The sequence below is a fragment of the Mustelus asterias genome, chromosome 3 (assembly GCF_964213995.1).
Source record: "Mustelus asterias chromosome 3, sMusAst1.hap1.1, whole genome shotgun sequence".
NCBI lineage: Eukaryota > Metazoa > Chordata > Chondrichthyes > Carcharhiniformes > Triakidae > Mustelus > Mustelus asterias.
In genome coordinates, this window is record NC_135803.1 from 104,143,913 (window position 1) to 104,167,669 (window position 23,757).

Consider the following 23,757-nt stretch of genomic DNA (forward strand, 5'->3'; position numbering starts at 1 on the left):
ATTGGCCAAAACCCACATACCACGTACACTTCCAGCAGCTCAACTGCTGTGTAAACACTAGCCAATGCTCCTGTCTCAAGCCATGGGGGACACCTACCATCACCTTAATGAAACACTACAACACTAGTTATCATCTAGCCCCGGTTGCTCTTCACTGTGGTTGTGTGGGGTGAAGAAGGGGCAGAAAGACCATTAACTAATTTAAATGGCTTGTTTGTTTCAATTCTTCTATAATGACTTTACATTCTTATTTGCCAACAGTTAACTCAGTTGCTTCTTTGCTTCTTATTCACAAGTCTGATGGTTAACTATTTATCTTCTCACTGTACAACATTCCAGCAGCTGACTGATTTCACAGACATAAACGCATCCTGCAGTTATATAACAAAGTTATCAGTTCAGGAGCTTTAAATATAAAAGGGGAAAATAACCCATCAATTAAAAAAAAAATACTGCTTTCCTCCATCTGATTTCTCCCCTCATCCCTCTTCTCCGGAAGGCTGCACTCTGTGCTGGGGTAATCATCCCCACACAAGCCCCAGTATTTCATTCAAGTGACGGTTTTCACCTATCACCTTGTCCTCTGGGGGATGGATCGGAATCTTTCCTTCAACTGAAACCCACTCTCCTCACTTACAGCAATGGTCATCTGATGGTAACTCCAACCTGTGGCTCAGAGCCGTGAATTTAAACTCAATTTCAGACTTATACTTTCTCCAGCAACCTAGGAAGCATCCCATCCAGACTTGTTCCAGGTGTTAAGAAGAAAAAAAAAGAACATTTGCAAATCTACAGCAGTACGAACCAATTTGGAACAATTATATTTTCATGTTTGACAGTTTACCATCACAACATTCCATTAGCATTAAGGATATCAATAGGTAATTATGGATATTATGTATTTAAATAGGTATTGAAATGCCAGAAAAAAAAATCAAAGAACTCACACCAAAGCAGCTTTATATATTTATTAAATAGCTTTTCTTATGCATTTTACAACTGTCAATACCACGCTTGACTTGTATAATATTAGTGCTTTGTGTATATTTTCTGTCATTAACACTACTGTCTTGGTCACGGACTTATCTGCCATCTGTAAACTGAGGTACTTATACAAAACTAAACTAAGGCAGCAAATATACAAAATTTTTCATTCTTCCTTTCCCAGCTTTGAAGAAAATAAACAGGTGGATATTCGTTTAGCAAAAGACAATGTGGCTCTTCACAGGTAGTACATTTCAGTGCTCGTCTACAAATGCAAAGTTATATAGAGTATTTGCATATTCATTAGTCATATTGCACAGTAAACTTACAAAAATAGGACATTAAATACTGGTTACACAACTATTTTTCTGTACATACAAAAACCTCTGCCCTACCCATTATCTTAACCAGTCGGCTCTTCAAATGTGCTTATTAGTTTTATTATACAACCCTGCTGCTTCCAAATGGAGACCTTTAAAGAACACTTGGAATTCCTTCTTTGGCAGCAATGGAAGCAGAATATGCCAACGAGCGTGACAGAAAATGGTTCTTTAGGGATCTAGGTATAGTAGCAAGAAACCTCAAGACTAAGAAGTGTCAATTATTCCTATGGTGCGCACAAGTAAACATTTTGATGACTTATACTGGTTCAGTAGTTGGGTGAAAGATCCTGAGCCCATCTATTTCGATCCAAAGTGCCGTCGACTCCTCAGGCCGGTTGCTGAGGGTTAATGTTCATGTGCGGAGGATGGCCAAGGAGGCCAATTCGTTGCTTCTGCTTTCTTTGCTCAGTCATCTAAAAAAAAACACACACACACACCAGACATTCCATTAAAATGTTACTTCTCGAGAAATTTATATTCTCAGAAACACAGCATATTAAAGTAGCTCGGAGGATTTGAGTCAGCTGGTTTACATTGGCAGATCATCTGATAATGGAACGCTCATCCAACCTCCTGACATCACTTGTATCTGGCCAGCTCAAACAGATTACTAAAGTAGGGAGAGGCTTCTATTACTTCTCGTGTGATCCACATTACACATTAGTAGTGTGAATAAACAGATAAATGTTATTGCAGGTTATAATTGTACATTCTAGCGAGGCAAATTATTATAATCTAAAGAGAAAACAGCACTGCAAACAGCTGCTTAATTATAATGCATTAGCAACCAAGCAGTTTACATTTTTGCAGGATTTCTATATTTGCTATTATAGGTTTGTACACATCCTGAGTTTTTGTCGTACAGCAGATGCAGCTGTCTACATTACCCCACAGAGGCTGTCTGCTAATTGGGACACTCTTCCTCATTCTTTAAATAGTTCACACACCGCATCCAAATTAGCAGGCAGTCAAAGAGGGGAGTCATTGTCCCCTTTTAGTAGTTGGTGCCATAGGTGTTATGTGCTCTTCTCTCACATCACATATTTCACACTTCATTTTGCCCGTGACCTTTTAAAACGACAGCAGCAATGGGGGTGACATGAATCAAGTTAAAATGATACAAAAAGAAAATTGAACATAGAACAAAATGGAGCTGCAGTTTTGGGTCTGGTTGGCAAGAGATAACCAAAGGGAATGTAAGGAGGGACCTTTATGTGTGAAGGTTGAAATCAGTAAAATCTTTATTGGTGCAAACTAAATAAACTTCCAGCTCTAACAAATGGTTGTCCAGACTCAAAACATTGGCTCTATCCTCTCTCCACAGATGCTGTCAGACCTGCTGAGTTTCTCCAGCACTTTCTGTTTTTGTTTCAGATTCCAACATCTGCAGTATTTTGTCTTTAAATAAATGCTCTAATTTGTTCAACCCTCACGCAAGTATCACAGAATAGGTGAATGTGGGACCTTCTGACTCAACATACAAGACTTTGTGAAGTAGAATAGTCTCAAAACTCAACCTTGAACTGCTAAATCCAAATCAGTTATGTTTCCTACAGCTACATTTTCAGTCAACTACCTGGCACACAGGGAGGCTCATTGCATATTGTCCAACACTCTTGTCATTTGCACAAATAGATTTCCGTGTTATTGGTGGGTCTGTCCAGCTCGGACCCTTTTTCCTTTCAGCTGGGAGTCAAACTCTGGGGTGTTGGGAATGCAAAAGGGCAGACTCTAGGAAGGAGAGGCGATAGGGTGATAATATTGTTAGATTAATAATCGAGTAGCCAAGGCTAATACTCTGGGGGAGAGGGGTTCAAATCCCACCATAGCAGCTAGCTGATGGAATTTAAATTCACTTAACTAATTTGGAATTGAAAGCTAGTTTCAGTAATCAACAAGTAACTCCATCTTGGGCAACAGTTGCTGACCTTGTTAACAATGCCCACATTCCACGCAAAAAATAAGAATGCCAAGTTCCTGCCCAATTTGCACTTAGTGCATATTCCCAGAGGTTTAAAATGTTAGAAAGGTTTTGGTAGTTTCTACATATCTACTCTATATTCTTTGGTAAGGGAATCAAGAACAAGGGGACATAAAATTAGAAATTTATTCACACTAGAAGTCAGGAACAGTCTCCCCTCCCCCAGTTGATAGATTTTTGTTTGGTACGGGTGCCATGAGATATGGAGCAAAGGCAGATAGTGGAGTTGAGATGCTGATCCGCCATGATCCAAGTGAATGGTGGATCAGCTCGAGGGGTTGAATGATCTCCTCATGTTCCTGTGTTCCTCGATGGAAACATTTACACTGTAGGGAAATGATGAGAGAGTGATGTCATATTTTCTCCCATGTCATTTCACAGGGATTCCCCCAACCAGAAGCTGCACTGAACACAAGCTGGAAGCTGGGGGCAGACCCTTCAGATTGAAAGGTCTGTAAAAGGTCAGCTAGCAACTTTTTAACATATCTCAGGCAATGAAATTTAGAGGTTTCTGGTGCAACTGGACTGATAAGAGGCTTGTGACAACAGCCAACCAGCCAGCCAAGAACATCACTGTCTCGGCCATTATTTATCCCTCAACCTGCATCATTAAATATCTGATCATCAGACCTTGTGTGCACAATTGGTTGCCGCATTTCCTACATTACAGTGACCACACTTCCAGTTCTGAAGAAGATTCATAAAGTTCACTCTGTTCGACTCTCTCCACAGATGCTGCCAGACCTGTTCGGTTCTTCTGGCTTTTTTTTACTTCAAAAGTGCTTTGGAACATTCGAGGAACATGAAAAGTGGTATCTAATTTGTTCATTGGTGAGAGCACCAGTTCTCAGGCAGTAGGTCTGCCTGACACTCAGCCAAGCCATTTTAAGGACTGAACCCAGAAATACAGACAAGTTTTCAGCCAGGATCAAGTTCAGCACTGGTGAAAATTCTGACTTGCAATAGGGTGTGGGGGAAGGGGGAAATTGAGGCCAAGTTCTCTTGGCCCAGTAGACTGCATTGCTCAAACCTCTTACCGCTAAGATTTTGTTATCGAAGAAAACAAAGAATGCCCTTGGCTCTATCAGGCATGCAATGTCTGACTTTAAATATCAACAAAGCAATGTTTTCTTTTAAAGAGCACGTGGCTGTAGATAAAACCTCAGCATTACAATCGCCTGATACAAACACAGGATAGAATTCCAGGCAAGAACTTAAGAAATGGCACACTGGCTGTCCAAACTGAAATGGGTCAAAATGCAGTACATGAACCATTGAAAATGACCCATGTAAGAAGTCATTAATTCAAATGGGTCAGGTGCCAGTTAGTGCAAATTAATATTCATGGACAGGATGGACTTTGGGGCCCCAATCAGGATGATTATGGGGGTCCCTAACCCACAGTTTCCAGCAGCAGGATGAGATCAGCGATTTCTTTCCCCCATGGGCAGCTTCCTGATTGGCTGCTGACAGGACTGGGTGAGCTCCTGGACGAGAAAGTTGGCAGGCCCCTCCAGAAGGGTATTCTCTGCCCATAGCCTCCTCTTGGGGCTATGGATCACTTGATTTCTCGGAATTCCCCTCCCCCGCCTCCATGGAGTTGGTGGCCCACTCACCTGTACTCATGTCTCTCTGTGGTTTGATATCAAATGTTGTCTGATAACATACCTTTGACGAGCTTTGGGGTGTTATACTGCTCTCAAGGTGCTATATAAAACAAGTTACTGTGTTGTTGCATTCACAAAGCTGGATGCACCTCTCATCTGTGGCTGCAAATAACTGCCTTGTGAGTCAACACTCAACTTGGCGATTTATACAATAAACTCTGAATAAGGGCTAAAGAAAGGATTATGCCATTAGCACAGCTCAAATGGAGGTAACATGCCCACTGAAGGGAGAGGAAGATTTTCTGAAAGTTAACCAGTGCTTCCAAACCTGTCGTTAGGTGAGGATCTGCTTGTCTAGACACTTCTACCTTTTCTAAATGGAGTGGCTCTTGGGGAAGAGAAAATAGTCGATCTTGTCACACAGTTGAGAGTTTCGGTGTGACTATGAGCCAGGAAGGAAACAGTAAAATATCAAGGTGAAACATGCAGAGCTCCACTCAGTACATTTACATCAAGACTATTTAGACAGCTTTCAAGCTAAGGTAACATTTTAGAGCCAGCAACACATCATCAAATCCAACAGGTTACACTGATGAACAGCAAGAATGGGTGAAGGGAGAAGAAGATGGCCAAACTCTTAGCTTGTTTTGGTTTTGCTGCTTTTAATGTTTCTCACATTGAAACCAAATGAGTTTCAAACTCCTTTGAACATATGGAGTGGTGAGGGGGGGGCAGGTGGTTTACTTCATTCCTCTTACTCATAAATCTTTTGCAATCTTTTATAAACCCGATGGCTGGAAAATGGGTGGATTGCAACATGTCTGGGAACCAAAACTTCCTCATCCAATGAGGGGGTGCCAAAATACTGCCTGCATCTCTATCAATCTTAGGATGAATCAGACTTCTGGGACAATAAAGATTAATTTGAGGGTTCCTGTTTAAGTTTGGAAATTACTGAGAAAAAAAAAAGAGAAATGCTCACAAAGCTTTTCGTCTTGCACTCATCAGGTAAGCTATGTGAGATAAACCAGCAGAAAATGGAACAACAATTTATATTGCATGGAAAGAGAATGCTGATTGTTGGCAAGTAGACTCTGATTGGTAGAGGAATTGCAAAAACAGAGAACCATTAACATTTTGCAGTTCAAATTCAAACCAGGCAGGTCAACTCTGATTGGTCAAGGCAACGCCTTGACCAGAGTCCACTTGTCAACTAATCCGCACTCTCTTCTCAAGCAGCATAAACTGTTACCTTTCTATTTGTTTATCTTGCATAGCTTTCCTTATGATTGCAAGATGAAAAGCTTTGATAGCATATCTCTTTCTCTTCCATAATACTCAAGCACTATTAAAAGATTGGGAACGAGACATTAAGATCTGCATATAGTGCTTCTTTCTGAACTGTAAATTTTGGAGGAAAGCGAGAAGTAATGTTGCATTTGAGGAGCAGGTTTGCCAAATTTCTCAGATTAGCTTGGAATCACATATCGCAAAACCGTAATCCTGTACCTGCTGGGTTATAAACCCTTCTCGGATTAATGGAATGGAACAAGCTGGCTAATCGACCTTGCAGCAGTAGAATGAGACTTTTGCAACATCTCAAAAGGATGTTTTTGATGGACGATAGTGGGAGACATTTAGCCTTTAAGTTGCACAGTCGGAGGAAGGCCTCCAACGTTGGCAATTATCACAGAACACAAAATTTAGGAAAACGCTGAAAGAACGCAACCTACATTTCCATATTGAACTTCCAGCAGCTTTTGTGCTTTTCTCCAATCTCTCTGCATCCTACTGGCTTGCAGGAACATTTTCAATGTAATGTCATTTGGAAATCAGAGCGAAACTGAACCCCCAACTCAAAGAGAGATCTATTGCCATTCATAAGATTTAACTATATGAACCTAGCTATAGTTTGGTCTGCTTGTAAAACCATTCTCGGAGATTTAATTTTAGATTTATTAACAATTCTTGAAATTTCCAAAAAATCCCCCAAAATTATGAGGAAAGAATATTCAATAAAGTAGATCTGAACCTGGGAATTCAGAGATGCAAACTCCTTTCAAGTTGGACTATGTGGGCTGTAGTCCACACCACTCACTTTCTCTCAGGCGCTGGCCATGTAATTTGTTTTACATTTTGCACATTGGCAATCAAACCTCATCTACTGGCATCAGATGCAAGAGTAATTAGGGCACTGCTTTCTGCTAATTTCACTTGCATTGGTTGGAAGAAGCCCTCATTTCAAAAGTGCCATAGAAAGAAAGATAAATAAGGTTTGTATTTACATAGTGCCCTTCACAACCTCCAACGCTTTACAGTCATTTCTATGGTGAGACAATGAAGGAGTCTCTCCATGAGGCAAATCTTGCATAGCCAAGGAAACCAAGTCAACAATAATGCAGCCTCTGTCAGCAATGCCCCTCTGGAGTGTAACAGCAACAATGGGAGTTGTCATTCATCAAAACGTTCATACGCTCTGGGAGAGGAGGAACTTCCACCATTATTTGAACTGCCACTGCCCACAATAGGGGCAGTACGGTGGCACAGTGGTTAGCACTGCTGCCTCACAGTGCCAGGAACCAGAGTTCAATTCCTGGCTTGGGTCACCGTGCGGAGTCTGCAGTTCTCGCCGTGACTGCGCAGACTTCCTCCAGGTGCTCTGGTTTCCTCCCACAGTCTGAAAGACGTGCAGGTTAGGTGCGTTGGCCATGCTAAATTCTCCCTCAGTGTACCTGAACAGGCACTGGAGTGTGGCGACTAGGGGATTTTCATAATAACTTCATTGCAGTGTTGCAAACCTACTTGTGACAATAATAAAACAACAAAAAGTCATAATTTCAGCTGAAATTAGTTAACACAATGAGACAGCCTCAAGTGACAAATCACAGAATTGTTACGGAGCCCATCATGTCTGCACCGGCTCTCCAAACACAAATTATGACTTAGTGCCTTCCATTCAAGAGTATCTAATGCCCCGATTGAACCTGTTTCTACCACACTCCCAGGCTATGCATTCTAGACCTGAACCACTCGCTGTGAGAAAAAGTTTTTTCTCACATCACATTTGCTTTTTTTGCAAACCACTTGAAATCTGTACCCTCTCATCCGCGATTCTTTTACAAGTGGAAACAGTTTTTCCCTGTCCAATCTCATGATTTGAACACCTCCATAAATCTCTCACCCTTCTTCTCTCCAAGGAGAAGAGTCCCATCATCTCCAATTTACACTTATAACTGAAGCCTCTGGGGAAACATTCTTGTAAACCTCTTTGGCACTCCCTCCAATGCATTCACACCCTTACTTTGGTTTTGTACCCAGAATCTAGCTCAAATTCCAGCTAATACTCCAGCTAAGGTCTAACTAGTATCATGTACAAGTTCAGCATTAATATTATTAAAGCCTAGGATACTCTCATTTCTGAACTTCAGTCTTCACCTGCTCTGCCACCTTTAGTGACTTTTTCACATATACCTCCAGGTCCCTCAGCTCCTGCACAACCTTTAGACTGTAGCCCTTATTTTATATTGTCACTCTATGTTCTTCCTGTCAAATGAGTGACTTCCATTGTTCTCTTAATAGGTATTAATATAAGTAGATAGTTCCATGGCTTTGGCTCTAGAGTTTCAAAAGGTTTTCAATACTACTCCCCTGGCTTTCTCAGTTGAATGCAGAGCATGACTGAACTACCATTATCCTGTTGAATTGTTTTGTTTGTATGATCTCAGCTCACCTGCGCAAATCACTGTCCGAGCTGGAGCTGCTGCTGTACCCTGGAACTTAATGTCTCTGTGCAGAGAGAGCTTCCAGACACGTCTTGTTGTTGAGTCTCATGGACTGATTAATAATTGACGGAGTCGTGAATGGTCTGAACACTATATACTCACTAATCAGACTCACACCAGACCATACAAGAGGGGGAAGGGCATCGATAAAGCCACTGGAATGGTCTGGCTGAGGACAAGGCCTTGAGAATGTCCACAACGACAACCATCTTCCTGTGAGTTGGGATCAACGAATGTGGCGTACACTTTGACCATAACAGGCTTTTGAGGCTCTTTTAATTCCTTCTGGAAAGGGTAATAGGATTCTAAAACCAAGTAAGTGTTTAAAAATCCCCTCCAAAAAATAATCTACAAATTGAACTAATGGCATAAGTTATTTGGGAACTTCCAGGTTTTTGATTTAAAAAAACATATATATTATATATATATTATAGAAATTAGGAGGAGGCCATTTGGTCCTTCGAGCCTGCTCTGCCATCCAATGCCATAATTCTGCTTTCTCCCCAGACCCCTTGATATCACTAAAATCTTTTAAAAATCTATCTAGATTCCCCAATGAGGGAAAATATCCTCCCTGCATCTAATCTGTCCAGCCCTTAGAATTTTATATATTTCACTCAGATCACCTCTCATCCTCCTAAACTCTAGTGTATACAGGCTCAGTTGAACGAATCTCTCTTCATAGGACAGTCCCACCACCCCCCGGTATCAGTTCTATGGCAAGTATATCATTTCTTAGGTAGGGAGACCAAAACTGCACACAAACTCCAAGGGTAGTCTCACCAAGGCCCTGTATAACTGCAGTAAAACATCTCTACTTCTAATGTACATGTAGAAGTAGGAATTAGTTTGGGCTCATTAAGATTTGGTGCTACACAATTATTAGCCCAAACCAAGAGGTCTATGGTTTGATAGAAACTGGACCTCAGGCCTCATCTGTATACTCCGGCTGAGCTGTCGATAAAGGCCGTGTCACCAGAGGCAATTCGCCTGGCATCAAAAATAAACTGAGGGTTGCCACTCGAGGAGGGCTCTGGGAGAGGGTGGAGGTAGAGAGTCAGAGGTGCATGCCTACTCTTCTTGGCTCTACATGCTGGATTTGCTTTGAAACTGAGTCCAATGAAAATTCTGTTATATTCTTGGACTGAAACTGGAACAGATTTGTATGCAGCCATTTTATTCCAGAATTATTTAAGCACTCCAGTCAAACAAGTTTGATCTATTTATGCTTCTCATTTGTGTTTTCGACATACAGATCATCTGTTTTAGCAGAGGGAAAAGAAAATGTACAGGATGGGAAGATTTTACAATCAGCCACAAAAAAAAAATAGCCTTTAGTAGTCCTGTTTCTATAGTCTCATTGCCCCATTTTAGTCCCCACAGCAATTGGAAGTGAAGGTCAGACTAGGCAGAGACCTTTACTGGTCCAAATGTGGCCAATAGGACTGACAGACTCAGGAATTTCCATTAATGTGAAATGCAAATGAATTTGCTTAACTTGCACCACTTCATGTTTTGGCGACGATGGAGGCATTGGAGTTTTAAAACTCTAACTGGGCTCATCAACTACCCTACCTGGAGCTAGGAGATAATTCCATCAAGTGCCTGGTCAAGACCAAGAACGTAGTTCAATAGTTAAGGTGCAATATCAATCATATCTAACATTCGCACAATTCCATCATTCTTTTCTTCAAAAACTGAAAGCTTAAACAACACGGGCTAAGATTTCACACTCACGCACGGTGACAATGCTGCTGCAAGGGACTTTATTTCCCTTTTACATCAGAACAAGAGCTCCTCCTACATTTCCGCATTAACCTGATTTACTGGAACTACAGGGTCTCGCCAGTTTTCAGCAACGGCAAGAAAAAAAAAGTTAACCTTTTTCTGTGCCACTTTACCATTTGAGAAAAATACCCCAAATTCGATTCATCTCATGAGTTTTGTAATCTGTCACCGTTTCCGATGATCTGACCATAGCCATCATGGAACTCCCATCACGTTCAAACTAAGTGCTCAAAGTGGGGAAGGTGGTACACCTGTATGACGCAGAAGGACAGTCACGAGTCTGGAACAGTATTTCAAATACATTACACAGACTTGACTTGTTCACACCAGTACTCCACCACCAGCACTCTCAACTGTACCCTCTGCAAGCTACTTTCAACCCTGCCCAGTAGCTGAAGTAATCCTATAAATTTGTTACTCAAGAAGCCTGCTACCCACCAATGTGGTTACTTCACTCTCAGTACTGCATGACATTTAAAACCCATTAACCATAGGTAGGATGCATCTTAGTAGCTGCAGCAAAGGTCCCGTCTTGCAAAAGTGTAGCAACGCTCAATTCCAAAATAAATCTTCATCACAATAACCAAACTTTAAGGGGTCACATGGACTTTAAACGTTAGCTCAGTTCTCTCTCCACAGATGCTGTCAGAGCTGCTGAGATTTTCTAGCATTTTCAGTTTGTTTCAGATTTCCAGCATCTGCAGTCATTTGCTTTGAAACTTTAAGCATATTGCAAACAGAACGAACCTCACTCTGAAGATGGGGTAGAAGCTTCTTCTGCTCGCCTTCCTACAACCGTGACATCAGTAGAATGACTTGCAAAAAAGAAAAGTGGGCCCACTGTGGTGTTATCTTTTCTCTAGCTTCACTTTGGGCTGTGGGATGTTCAAGGGGGATTTGTAACTGCTGCCCCCATCCAGAAAAGCTGTGATTTTACTGTATGAGACAGATCAGGCAGGAGATCCAGAGTTTCAAGTTACACGTTCAAGGCTCAAGCTTACTGTAAATGCCATTTATTTTCAGTTCTTGCAGGTTGAGAGATGAGTCACATCCACCTTTAAGGTTGTTGTCTGAATCACTAATACACAAGAGCTGCCACACGTTTTTATTTATGAACTCCTGTCTTGCCACAGATTGTGTGTTACAGATTCTGCTGTCATCAAGTTCTTTAAATAACAAAAAAAGGAGAGGGCAGGGAGGGAATCAGTAAGGGTAACTTGCTAGTATAAAACATCATGCCACAGAGCAATCAGCATCTGTGGCCATATTTATGTCATAGTTTTTGAATCTTAGCTGGATAGTTTGGCTGGGAGAGAATGGAATGCACCAAACAAAGATCCCACTACATTCCTGGTGCACCCCTGCAGCTGCACTCACAGCGATGCCTCCACTCGTTTGGTCTCTTGGAATGAAGGCTTGTTGCAAAGAATTTAACAAAAACGCTAATGTAACCCTGTTATTCAAAGAGGGAGGTAGAGAGAAAACAGGGAGCTATAGACCAGTGAGCCCAACGTCAGGACTGGGGAAGTTGCTAGCGTCCATTATCAAGGATTTCATAATTCAGCATTAACTCAGCAGTGGTATAATCAGACAAAGTCAGCATGGATTTATGAAAGGGAAATCATGCTTGACAAATCTACTGGAATTCTTTGAGGATGTAACCAGTAGAGTTGAACAGGGAGAACGGTGAATGTGGTTTATTTACACTTTCAGAAGGCTTTCGACAAGGTCTCACACAGCAGATTACTATGTAAAGTTAAAGCACATGGGATTGCGAGTAGTGTCTTGGGATGGATAGAAAGCTGGTTAGCAAAGAGTTGGAATATATTAGTATTTTTCCGATTGGCAGGCAGCGACTAGTGGAGTGCCACAAGGATCTGTGCTAGGACCCCAACATTATATATTAATGATTTGGAAGAGGGAACTGAATATATTATCTCCAAATTTGCATATGATACAAAGCTGGGTGGGAGGGTGAGCTGTGAGAAGGATGCAGAAATTCTTCAGCATGATTTGGACAAGTTGAGTGAATGGGCATATGCATGGTTGATGGAGTATAATGTGATAAATGTGTTATCCACTTCAGTAGCAAAAACAGGAAGACAGATTATTATTTGAATGGGTGCAAATTGAGAGAGGTAGATACTCAGCAAGACCTTGGTGTCCACGTGTGCCAGTCACTGATAGTAAGCGTGCAGGTACAGAAGGCAGCAAAGGCGGCAAATTATATGTTGGCCTTCATAGTAAGAGGATTTGAGTATAGGAATAGGGATGTTTTACTGCAATTATATAGGGCTTTGGTGAGGCCACACCTGGTGTATTGCATGCAGTTCTGGTGTCCTTATCTGAAGAAGGATGTTCTTGCTATAGAGGGAGTACAGCAAAAGTTTACTAAGCTGATTCCTGGAATGGCAGGACTGTCTTCTGAGGAGTGACTAAGGCAGTTAGGATTATATTCACTGGAGTTTAGAAGAGTGAGAGGGGGTCTCATAGAAACTTATAAAATTTTAACAGGATTAGAAAGGGTAGATTCAGAAAGAATGTTCCCGATGGTAAGGGAGTCCAGAACTGGGGGTCATAGTTTGAGTATAAGGGGTAAACCTTTTAAAACTGGGATGAGGAAAAATTTCTTCACACAGAGTGGTGAATCTGTGGAACTCACTACCACAGAAAGTAGTGAGGCCAAAACGTTGTGTGATTTCAAGAAGGAATTAGATATAGCTCTTGGGGATAAGGGTGGGCGGGGCGGGGGGGGGGGGGGAATCCAGATATTGAATATGATCAGCCATGATCATAATGAAGAGTGGAGCAGGCTCGAAGGGCCGAATGGCCGACTCCTGCTTCTAGTTTCTATGTATGTTTCTATGTAATTAATGCAGGAACCTATAACAATTTACTTGGAACTAAAATGTACAGCCAAGTATTAATTGGATCAAGTCTACATTAACGGTTTGGAGTGTGAATGTGCACTCCCCCTCGACACAAAAGGCACAACCAACTCGAGGGTTGCTTTCAAGCAGCACACTCAGGGATGAGTGAATCTGGGCTCAGGCAACAGCAACAAGCAGGTGATAATGAATCGACTGCCATTCTACATCCCACACCATTTTCTTCATCATCGATAGGCTGCCAATTCATCACGCAAGGCCACCTTCACCATCAAGGAGTTCACTGGCATGGAATCACAGAACAACTTCACCAGCAGCCAATAAACTTTAGGTTCATTTCCATTAGAGCCAGCACCTACCTTTCAAAAACACAGATCAAAGGGATGCAACTCCTGCTCTCATTCATTTGTTATTCCCCGTTCTATCTGAAAGAGACATTGATCTGAACGACTGGAAGCTAATGAAGGTGGTGTCTCGATTTTCAGCACGTCTCAATCCTCAGTCACTGAAGGAATGATTTGAACGCATCACAGAAATCATTTGAGGAGGAAAGATCCATCAGAGAAGGTTAATAACGAGCATGTGAAAGGCTAGCAGGCAGTTGTGGCTTCTGTGTGGAACTAAGAGTTGGACTTGATGTGTGGGATGGGAGGTTGTGTATGCTTCTGTGCTTGTGTAAGGAGAATGCCCTGGGTATTAGCCATCTAGAGGGACAGGTGGTCTCATACAGTAACAACCTTATGGTTAGAAGGTTGTGCTGAAGAGGGCACAGGTGCCACACAGTTGAAAACTGGCATTCTTAGAAAGCAATGGTATGAATGCCAGCTGAGGGAAGACCACAAGGACTTTACACAGGAATATCCTCATGGAATAACAAAAATACACCAACAAGCTGTGAGAGCTGGCACATTCTGGTAACCAGGCAGCTCACTACACTACATTGCCATTCCAAATCTAAAAACAGTCCCCTTGCCAGTCTAAATCTCTCACTAAATCTGTCTGGTGGCTTTTTTTAACTTACATTCTAATCCTACACTCCTCCTTCTCCACACTACTATGCCGTGCTTTAGAAAGTGACTTTTTAAATAAGTGATGTACTTCAACAATGAGACAAAATTCAATAATCGCGTACGGAGCATTTATCTAACCTTTCAGGTTTTTACTGGCTTTGGTTTTTTTTTATTCTTTCACGGGATGTGGGTGTCACTGGCAATGCCAGCATTTGCTAACCATCCTGAATTACCCTTGAAAAGGTGGTGCTAAGCTGTCTTCTTGAACCGCTGCAGTCCATGTGGTGTAGGTACACCCACAGTGCTGTTAGGAGGGCATTCCAGGTTTTTAAACTCAGTGACAATGAAGGAACGGCGATGTGGTTCCAAGTCAGAATGATTTGTGGCTTGCTAGTGGCGGTGTTCCCATGTGCTTGCTGCATTTATCCTTCTGGGCAATGGAGGTCACCTGCCCGGAAGGTGATGTCGAAGGAGGCGAAGCGCTGCAGTGGATTTTGTATATGGTACACATTGCCGCTGCCATTGTGCATCGGTGGTGGAGGGAGCGAATGCTCAAGATGGTGAATGGGGTGCCAATCAAGCCGGCTGCTTTGTCAAGGATGGTATCAACTTTCTTCGGAGTTGTTGGAGCTGAATTCATCCAGGCAAGTGGAGGGTTGCCATCACATTCTTAACTCGTGCCTTATAAATGTTGGATGATGTAGGAGGCTTTGGAGAGTCAGGAGATGAGTTACTCATCACAGGATTCCCAGCCTCTGACCTGCTCTTGTGACCACAGTATTTATATGACTGGGCTAGTTCAGTTTCTGCTCGATGGTAATGCCCAGGCTGGGGGTTTCAGCAATGATAATGTCATTGAATAGCAAGGGGAGTTAGTTAGATTTCCTCTTGATAATGGTTATTGCTTGGCACTTATATGGTGTGAACTTTACTTGCCACTTATCAGCCCAAGCAGTGCCTTTTTGTTATCATCTCACCAATCAATGGAAATAACCTTTTATTATTGACTTCGATTAAACTCTTTATAAACTCTAAGACTTCCAAGAAGGTCAGCCCGTAACCATCTCAGCTGCAGTGAAAACATCCTGGTTGAGAAATAGTGCCTGGTAGCACCCTTACTGTGGGCATTATGAGCACCCTCAGATTGGCAAAATGATATCTTGGTACAAGAGCAAATACACACAGAGTGAACATTGTCTGGATGTTTGCAGCGTAAGCAGATCAAGATGTCAATCAATGTGATTTGACACCAGTGCTGCCATTTTTAAGTTTCTTGTGGATGTCACTGGGATGTTGCCAATCCCTAATTGCCCTTGAACTAAGTAGTTTGCTCCGCTATTTCAGAGGGCGGTTAAGAGTCAACCACATTGCTGTGGGTCTGGAGTCACGTCTAGGCCAGACTGGGTAAGGATGGCAGATTTCCTTCCCTAAAGAACATTAATGAACCAGATGGGTTTTTACAACAAGTGATGACAGTTGTCATGGTCACTATTACTGAGATGAACTTTCAATTCCACATTAATTAATTGAATTCAATTCCATTCAAAATTGATGTTCTTTGCTGCTCCAGTCTTCCACCAAAGGGGAGGGTTTTGCTCCATCTCCTGTAACTATTGGCATGGTGGAGCAAACATTCTGGTGCCTGGATTACCCCCGAGGAGCCCTGCAATACTTAGATAAACGATTGCCCAGATTTGTGGTGGTATGCTGCAGGCCACACATACTTACCTCAATGAGGAACAACCCTTGCCACCAGCTAGATGCTGAGAAACTGGAGGAGGATGGAGGCAGGAGAGGAGGACAAGGAAAGGAGGGACAACCTAGAATTTCCTTTTACGCCCACTTCAGACTGCACCGTCTCAGCATGGGCAGCAGCAGTCTGGGTTGATTGGCTAGCTGATTGGCAAAAGGAGGGCACTGGCAGGCTGGGAGAATTTGGATGGCAAATGCTGTCATGCTGAGGGGAGGCATAATGTACTGCATTTCCTTTATCCGTCAAATTGGTCACCCCTTCAATATAAACTCTTAAGTGCGTCAAGTATGACTTATCTTTAACAAAGCCATGCTATGTGTCCTTGATTAACTTTCATTTCTAAATGCTCACTAATTCCATCTTGAATAATGGATTCTGAGAGTTTGCCCATAAATGAGTGATCCATAGTTTCTTTAATTTTTCTTTTGCGTTCTTTCTGACAATTGTCCCGTACCTTCACTGCGCCCCCACCTCCGTGCATCTACATTCTCACTTTCATCAGTATTACCAAAAATTGGTGCAATATATTTGTTGAAAATTACCTTTGTTCTCAACAATCAGACTTGTTGCCTCTTTCCCCGAGTTGTCCTCTAGTTATTCTTTTACTGATCATATAACTATAAAAGATTTCCTTTTACAGTATCTTCAGCTTTTAGCCTTTTTCACATTCACTTTTACCTTTTCTCATCTCCATTTTCACTCGTTCTATCTTCCTCGTGGTTTTTTTTAGCACTGTTCACTGTAGGTTTACATTATGATGTGCCTCTTTTTCCAACTTTCAATTTAGGTTTTAACCACTCGATCCACAGACCCCCATTTTTGATGTTCTTTTTCCTTTGTATGGAAGTACATTTATTGAGAATCTATGCATCTCACTTTTGACTATTTCCCATTGTTGAATGGCAACTTGTTTGCTAACTTCTCTGGCCAGTTAATTTCAGGCCAGCTTCCTCTTCAGTTCACTCTATTTAACCTCTTCACAGTGTGTCACTTTTACCTTTCACTCATTCTTCTTGGTTGCCAAGTTGTACCAGCTCCCAAAAGTTCACCTGTTCATATATTAGTTATTTGCCGCATTCATTTCCTAGAATAAAGTTAAGTGATGCATTCTTTTCCTGTCAGATTGGAAACATACTGATCTAGGAAGCAGGTGAATTTCTGACTTGGACATATGGTTATCTTTATTTCAGGATTACTTAAAGTTGTTGAACTCACCTAGTAAATGTACTGATTATACAACATAGAAACAGACCAGTTTACCCACAGTCCATGTCAGTGTTTACCTTCCACTCGAGCCTCTTCCCATCCTTCCTCATCTAACTTCGACAGTATAGCCCTATATTCCCTACCCCCTCATTCATGTCCCTTTAAATGCATCAACACTATTTGCCTCAACCACACTCTGCGGTACCGAGTTCCACATTCTCACCACACTCTTGCTGAAAAAATTCCCTCTGAATTCCCCATCTGATTTCTTGGAGACCTTCTTACAGGGATGGCCTCTTAATTTTGTTCTTTCCCAAAAGTTAAAAACATTCTTTCTAAGTCTAGTCTATCAAAAGCTACACGTAATTTTAAAATCTCCATTTGGTCACCCAAGAGGATAAAGACCCAGATGGTTCACCTTTTCCTGCTGAGTATAACCTCACAGCTCTGTTGATTATTGTTGCCCTCTCATTCTTGCACAGGTCTTTGGAATGGTCTGCTGATCTTAACCCTAAGCCTATCCCTGCTGTTTGGTCTGCATTGCAGGCTATTTCCTATTCTTCTTCCTGTCTATCTAAATGGGTTTAATCTTGATGAAAACTCCAGAGCATCCTCACGTTCTAACGTAATGATACAATCCTTCCCAGCTCCCTGTCTTCCCTCATCCCTGAAAATATGAATATCTCAATTCTTTCCAAATATCCCAGCCATATCTGTTATTGTTACTAAATTATCTTCCTCAATCTTTAATACTGCTAACATTCCAATTTTCTGTTGAATGCTTTGTGCTTTCTCACATACATCTCCAAACCCTGTCGCCAATTCTTTCCAATTTCATTTTCCTTTAGCTGATTTTATGATTTCATTTTTGATTGTTAAACAGTTGACCAAGAGTTGTTTTTTCCTCCTCTCATGCTCTTTCTTTCCCTTTATCCTCTGATAATATTTCCACACTATTTAACTCCACTGAGCTTTTGGATTCTATATCAATAGCTTTTATTACCTTGCTCTCCCTGTTGAGACTCCTAGATTTCCACACCCTGTGGCCATATTAGTTTAAGTTGCTTTGCCCCCCCAACCCTCCTTCTGCAAGGGCATTGGTGCTGTTTTGCCTTCAGGTAGAGATAGCCCCTTTGGTGAGGGCTTCCTAGTTCCAGCAATCATATCAAAGCCCCAAGTTAGTGGTTTCAATGTTGGCCATGGCACATTGAGTGGCTGGTGAGAAGCATCTCAAGGCAGTTCATAGAGTGAATAGAAAAGACCAGTACATCTCTGGGTGGGTACGATGAATGTGAGATACTGTACATGTCGGTGACAGGAGAGAAAGGCAACAGCAGGGAGTTCTGACCTCAGTACACAGTTACGGGAGGACTGGCATTGGACAGACCTTCTGAAGTGAAATGGTGAAATTTTTAGCCACTGGACATGAGAGGCGCCAAATCAGTGGTGGGCAATCTGCAGGTCTGGGGCCACATTCAACCCATCTGGGTTCTAAGTGCGGCCCACGAGACATTTTGCTGACCGCTGCCCACGCGCAGGGTTGCCACATTCTGCTGATTTCCATCCACGGCGTTTTTTTTCCCTATCAGTATGACTGAACTGATACGTACATAAAGCAAGGGCAAGTGAAGTGAGGTGCATGCTGATTGCACACAATGACTATGAGAGTTGTGCGCTCCCTCTGTCTCCAAAGTGTAAATATTTCTTTTGTTTTTACCATTTGAAGTTGATGAAAGTTCTATTAATATATGAATGATTAAGCACTTTCTATAACTCGTGAAATATTCGGTGTGTATTAAATGTATTTAATCTTATTCATGGGGTCATGGTTCGAGAACAAGCCTGATTTCAATCTTGCGGCCCACTGCGATGAAGGAGGGCCAGCCATGCGGCCTACTCACTAGTCTAGGTTGCCCATCACTGCACCAACTGATCACCAGCCACATAGTTTGTTTTGGAAAAGTTGGTAATTATAGTTTAAAGTATGCTCTCCATTCTACTAATCCTCCACAGTACTTTCTGTGCAACATTGTTGGGTTTAGGAGGCAGACATAGGATGGCCAGTTTCAAAGGATTAATACCAGACAGTACACAATGAAAGTAAAATTACGTTTAGGGAAGTATGTCTGAATGGAAAATAAAGGGAACTGATCTACAGGTCTGTCTCCGTTAGTGGATCACGCGGAGTACAACTTGTCTTGGTTTTGTCTGGATTACATGGCAGGTGAATGAAAGCTCAAAGCCATTTTTAGCCTTGCGAAGATTAGCACTTTGAAGGTGCTTCCTCTTTCCGATCAAGCAGATTTTGTTTTGTACGCATTAAAACAAAACAAGGAAAACTGAGCAGTTACAACAGAATTTACTGAAAATAAAGTGATCTGCATGTCAGATATTACAGGAGCAACAGTGCTAAACTGAACAAACACAAAGTGAATCTCCGTGTTCTTAGAATCCCTACAGTGCAGAAGGAGGCCATTTAGCCCATCCAGTCTGCACCTACCCTAGCCCATCCGGATGTCCTATCCCAGTAATCCCACATATTTATCCCGCTAATTCTCACATTGTGGGTTGCTAAGGGGCAATTTAGCATGGCCAATCAACCTAACTCGCACATCTTTGGATGGTGGGAGGAAACCAACTGGAGCACCCGGAGGAAACCCACACAGACTCGGGGAGAATGTCTGGAATTTGCACAGTCACCCAAAGCCGGAATCGAACCCAGGTCCCTGGTGCTATGAGGCAGCAGTACCAAGCACTGTGCCACCATGCCACTTTGATAGGTTGAAATTTCCGCTGGCTGAATTTCTGCACTTTTTGGCCTAGCATTTACTGGGGAAAAGACATTCAGTCCTTATTAGCTTGGTATAAATTGGTCCCTTGCTTCTGAGTCAGAAGATTATAGGCTCAAGGCCATTGCAGGTTCTGAGCGCTTAAAGCTGGATTTTACAGGGCCCCGTGTTCCCCGCGCAACCATCCTGGCCAAAAAAATCAGTATGGGAAGCAGCTCCACCAAAAAGCTGACTGCCCACAGCTATTTTAAGTTAGAAGCAGCATTAATTGCCTAAGACCAAGATTACCGCCTGTCCCCCACATCTGGGGAAGAGATCCACCTGAGCGAGAGATGCAGGCCAACCTGAGTCACCAGCAGCTCTGTGGTTCCAGCAGCGCCCAGTTCAAGCGGTGGCCATTGCGGTGACTACAGCCACCCACCAACAAGAGGTGGTTATGGAGCCAGACTTCAAGGCAAGTCCAGGGTATCGGCAGGGCCTAGCTGGCAGTCACCAGTGACGGGGGAGGGTGGCGGAGGACAGGGTATAAGAGGTCAGTGGGGGGACAGGGTTAAAGGGTGGATATGACCTCTGGAGGAGGGGGGCCTTTGATTGGCACAAGGACACCTACCCCACCCTTAAAAAAGTAAAACTTGTCGACTATTGACAAGAATTGGACCTCCCACTGCCATGGGTAAAATAGTGACAGAATCAGAATGAGGAACTTAAGTGGACTGTCTGAGAGAGAGCGAGAGAGACAGTGCCCGAGAGAGAGCGCGAGAACGAGAGAGCCCGAGAGAAAGAGCGAGAACGAGAGCAAGCTCGAGGCCAAGAGAAAGAGCGCCCCAGAAAGAGAGGGGGAGAGAGGGAGAGCGCCCCAGAGAGAGAGAGAGGGAGAGCGCCCCAGAGAAAGAGAGAGGGAGAGCGCCCCAGAGAGAGAGAGAGGGAGAGCGCCCCAGAGAGAGAGAGAGGGAGAGCGCCCCAGAGAGAGAGAGAGGGAGAGCGCCCCAGAGAGAGAGAGAGGGAGAGCGCCCCAGAGAGAGAGAGAGGGAGAGCGCCCCAGAGAGAGAGAGGGAGAGCGCCCCAGAGAGGGCGAGGGAGAGAGGGAGAGCGCCCCAGAGAGAGAGAGAGAGGGAGAACGCCCCAGAGAGAGAGGGAGAGCACCCCAGAGAGAGAGGGAGAGCACCCCAGAGAGAGAGATAGAGGGAGAGCGCCCCAGAGAGAGAGGGAGAGAGAGCGCCCCAGAGAGAGAGGGAGAGAGAGCATCCCAGAGAGAGGGAGAGAGAGCGCCCCAGAGAGAGAGAGAGAGAGAGCCCCAGAGAGAAAGAGAGAGCATCCCAGAGAGGGGGAGAGAGCATCCCAGAGAGAGGGAGAGCGCGCCCCAGAGAGAGAGCGAGAGCAAGTGCCCCAGAAAGAGCGCGAGCGCCCCAGAGAGAGAGAGCGAGAGCAAGCGCCCCAGAGAGAGAGAGCGGGCGCCCCAGAGAGAGAGGGAGAGCGCAGTGCAAACGCCCCAGAGAGAGAGCAAGAGCCCCAGAGAGAGAGCGAGTGAGCGCCCCAGAGAGAGAGAGCGAGCACGAGCGCCCCAGAGAGAAGGAGCGAGCGAGCGCTCGCCCCAGAGCGAACGAGCGCCCCAGAGAGGAAGCGAGAAAGAGCGAGCGCCAGAGAGAAAGCGAGTGAGAGAGCCTGACAGAAAGCAGGCACACAGGAGCGAGCGCGCAGGGGAGAAAGCGAGCGCAAGAGGACATGAAGGAAAGCAAGTGCAAGTTTCATATTCACTTCCGTACTTAGCATCAGGAGGTTGCCAGTTAGATAACTGTAGGCGATCAGCCCTAGCAGATTATAGGTACAACCATCCAAATGTTGCTTGAACAACTGCTGAGAATTCAGTTTACAAGATAGTATTCAGATTTCAATTAAGCTATTTAGGACATTGAACCTAAAAGATGAAGGATTTAAAGGAGGAAACTTTAGGAACTATGTCAAGACTTTGGTGGGAGTGAAGAGAAAAATACTAGAATGTTGGCAGGTGGGACAGACCTCAGATATGTGGAAAGATTTGAATATTTGCTATTGTATCAGTTTAGAGCTGAGAAGGTTAAGGGGAGATTTAATCAAGGCATTCAACATTATGTCTTTATGGAGTAATTAAAGAATAAAGATTGGCAAAAAACGCAGAGGAGATGATGAAAGGCTGGTCGAAGTAGGTTCGGTGGTAATGTTCTAAAATAAATTGAATCAAAGGGGGAGATTTTGCAGGAATGGGGAAAAGCAGGGTAGTACGGATAATCAGATAGCTCGTTCAAAGAGCAGACACAGAATGGGTCAATAAAGTTAACCTGTACCTGTGCTACATGATTTACTGTCATGTCACGGAAGTGGCGATTGTGACGACAGGGATACAGACACCAATACTTGTTCTAAGCAACAATCCATTCATTGGTTCTTTCCCTGCTTGAGGTTCTCTGTTGGATCTCAGCAGCATCCCTCCTGGTGCTTCATCATTCTTGTTCATATGTTACTTAATGCTGAGAATTTACAGTTCAAAGACATCTTATTGCTTACCTGTTCCTTTAGCTCCGACAGTTGGCCAGATAGGTTTGTAACCAACTTCATTGTGGACTCCAGCTTCTCCTGTAGATTCCTCAACTCGTTTTGCTCCCCTTCAGCATCACTGCTGACCAGTGACATGGCCCGCATGCGAGGAAACCAGTCCAGGTTCCGTTCCTGGAGCAGAAAGAGAGATTCAAAAAGTTTATTAATCTCAGTGTGACGGTTTGTAAATGAGTGGGTGGGTTGGGGAAGTGCAAGACACTACAGCTAGATCTTCGCATGTTATAGCATTTGGATCCTGCAAAGTAACCCACCATCGCCTCTACTTTCTCAGAAGACGAGGGAAATTTGGCATGTCTGCTACGACTCTCATTAACTTTTACAGATGCAACATAGAAAATATTCTTTCCAGATGTATCATTGCTTGGAATGACTCCTGCTCTGACCAAGACTGCAAGAAACTACAAAGAGTCATGAATGAAGTTCAGTCCATCACCCAAACCAGTCTCCCACCCATTGACTCTGTCTACACTACCTGCTGCCTTGGAAAAGCAGCCAGCATATTTAAGGACTCCACGCACCCTGGACATTCTCTCTTCCACCTTCTTCCGTTGGGAAAAAGATACAAAGGTCTGAGGACAGGTACCAACCGACTCAAGAACAGCTTCTTCCCTGCTGCTATCAGACATTTGATTGGACCTACTTTATATTAGTAGGTGGTAGCACAGTGGTTAGCACTGCTGCTTTACAGCTCCAGGGACCTGGGTTCGATTCCCGGCTTGGGTCACTGTCTGTGTGGAGTTTGCACATTCTCCTCGTGTCTGCGTGGGTTTCCTCCGGGTGCTCCGGTTTCCTCCCACAGTCCAAAGATGTGCGGGTTAGGTTGATTGGCCATGCTAAAATTGCCCCTTAGTGTCCTGAGATGTGTAGGTTAGAGGGATATGCGGGTAAATGTGTAGGGATATGGGGGTAGGGCCTGGGTGGGATTGTGGTCGGTGCAGACTCGATGGGCCGAATGGCCTGTTTCTGCACTGTAGGGTTTCTATGATTTCTATGA

General features: G+C 43.4%; 1 protein-coding gene across 1 annotated transcript in view; it reads right to left on the reverse strand.

Annotated features, from left to right (window-relative positions):
• Positions 1 to 953: 953 nt before the first annotated feature.
• The window catches only part of itpr1b (inositol 1,4,5-trisphosphate receptor, type 1b), a 521,126-nt gene continuing 498,322 nt past the window's right edge, over positions 954 to 23,757 (reverse strand). The window contains exons 59-60 of the mRNA XM_078209411.1: positions 22,713 to 22,874; positions 954 to 1,780 (exon numbers count right to left, since the gene is read on the reverse strand). Of these exons, the coding sequence (XP_078065537.1) occupies positions 1,694 to 1,780; positions 22,713 to 22,874 (249 nt within the window). The 3' untranslated portion in view covers positions 954 to 1,693. The remainder of the gene's footprint in view (positions 1,781 to 22,712; positions 22,875 to 23,757) is intronic.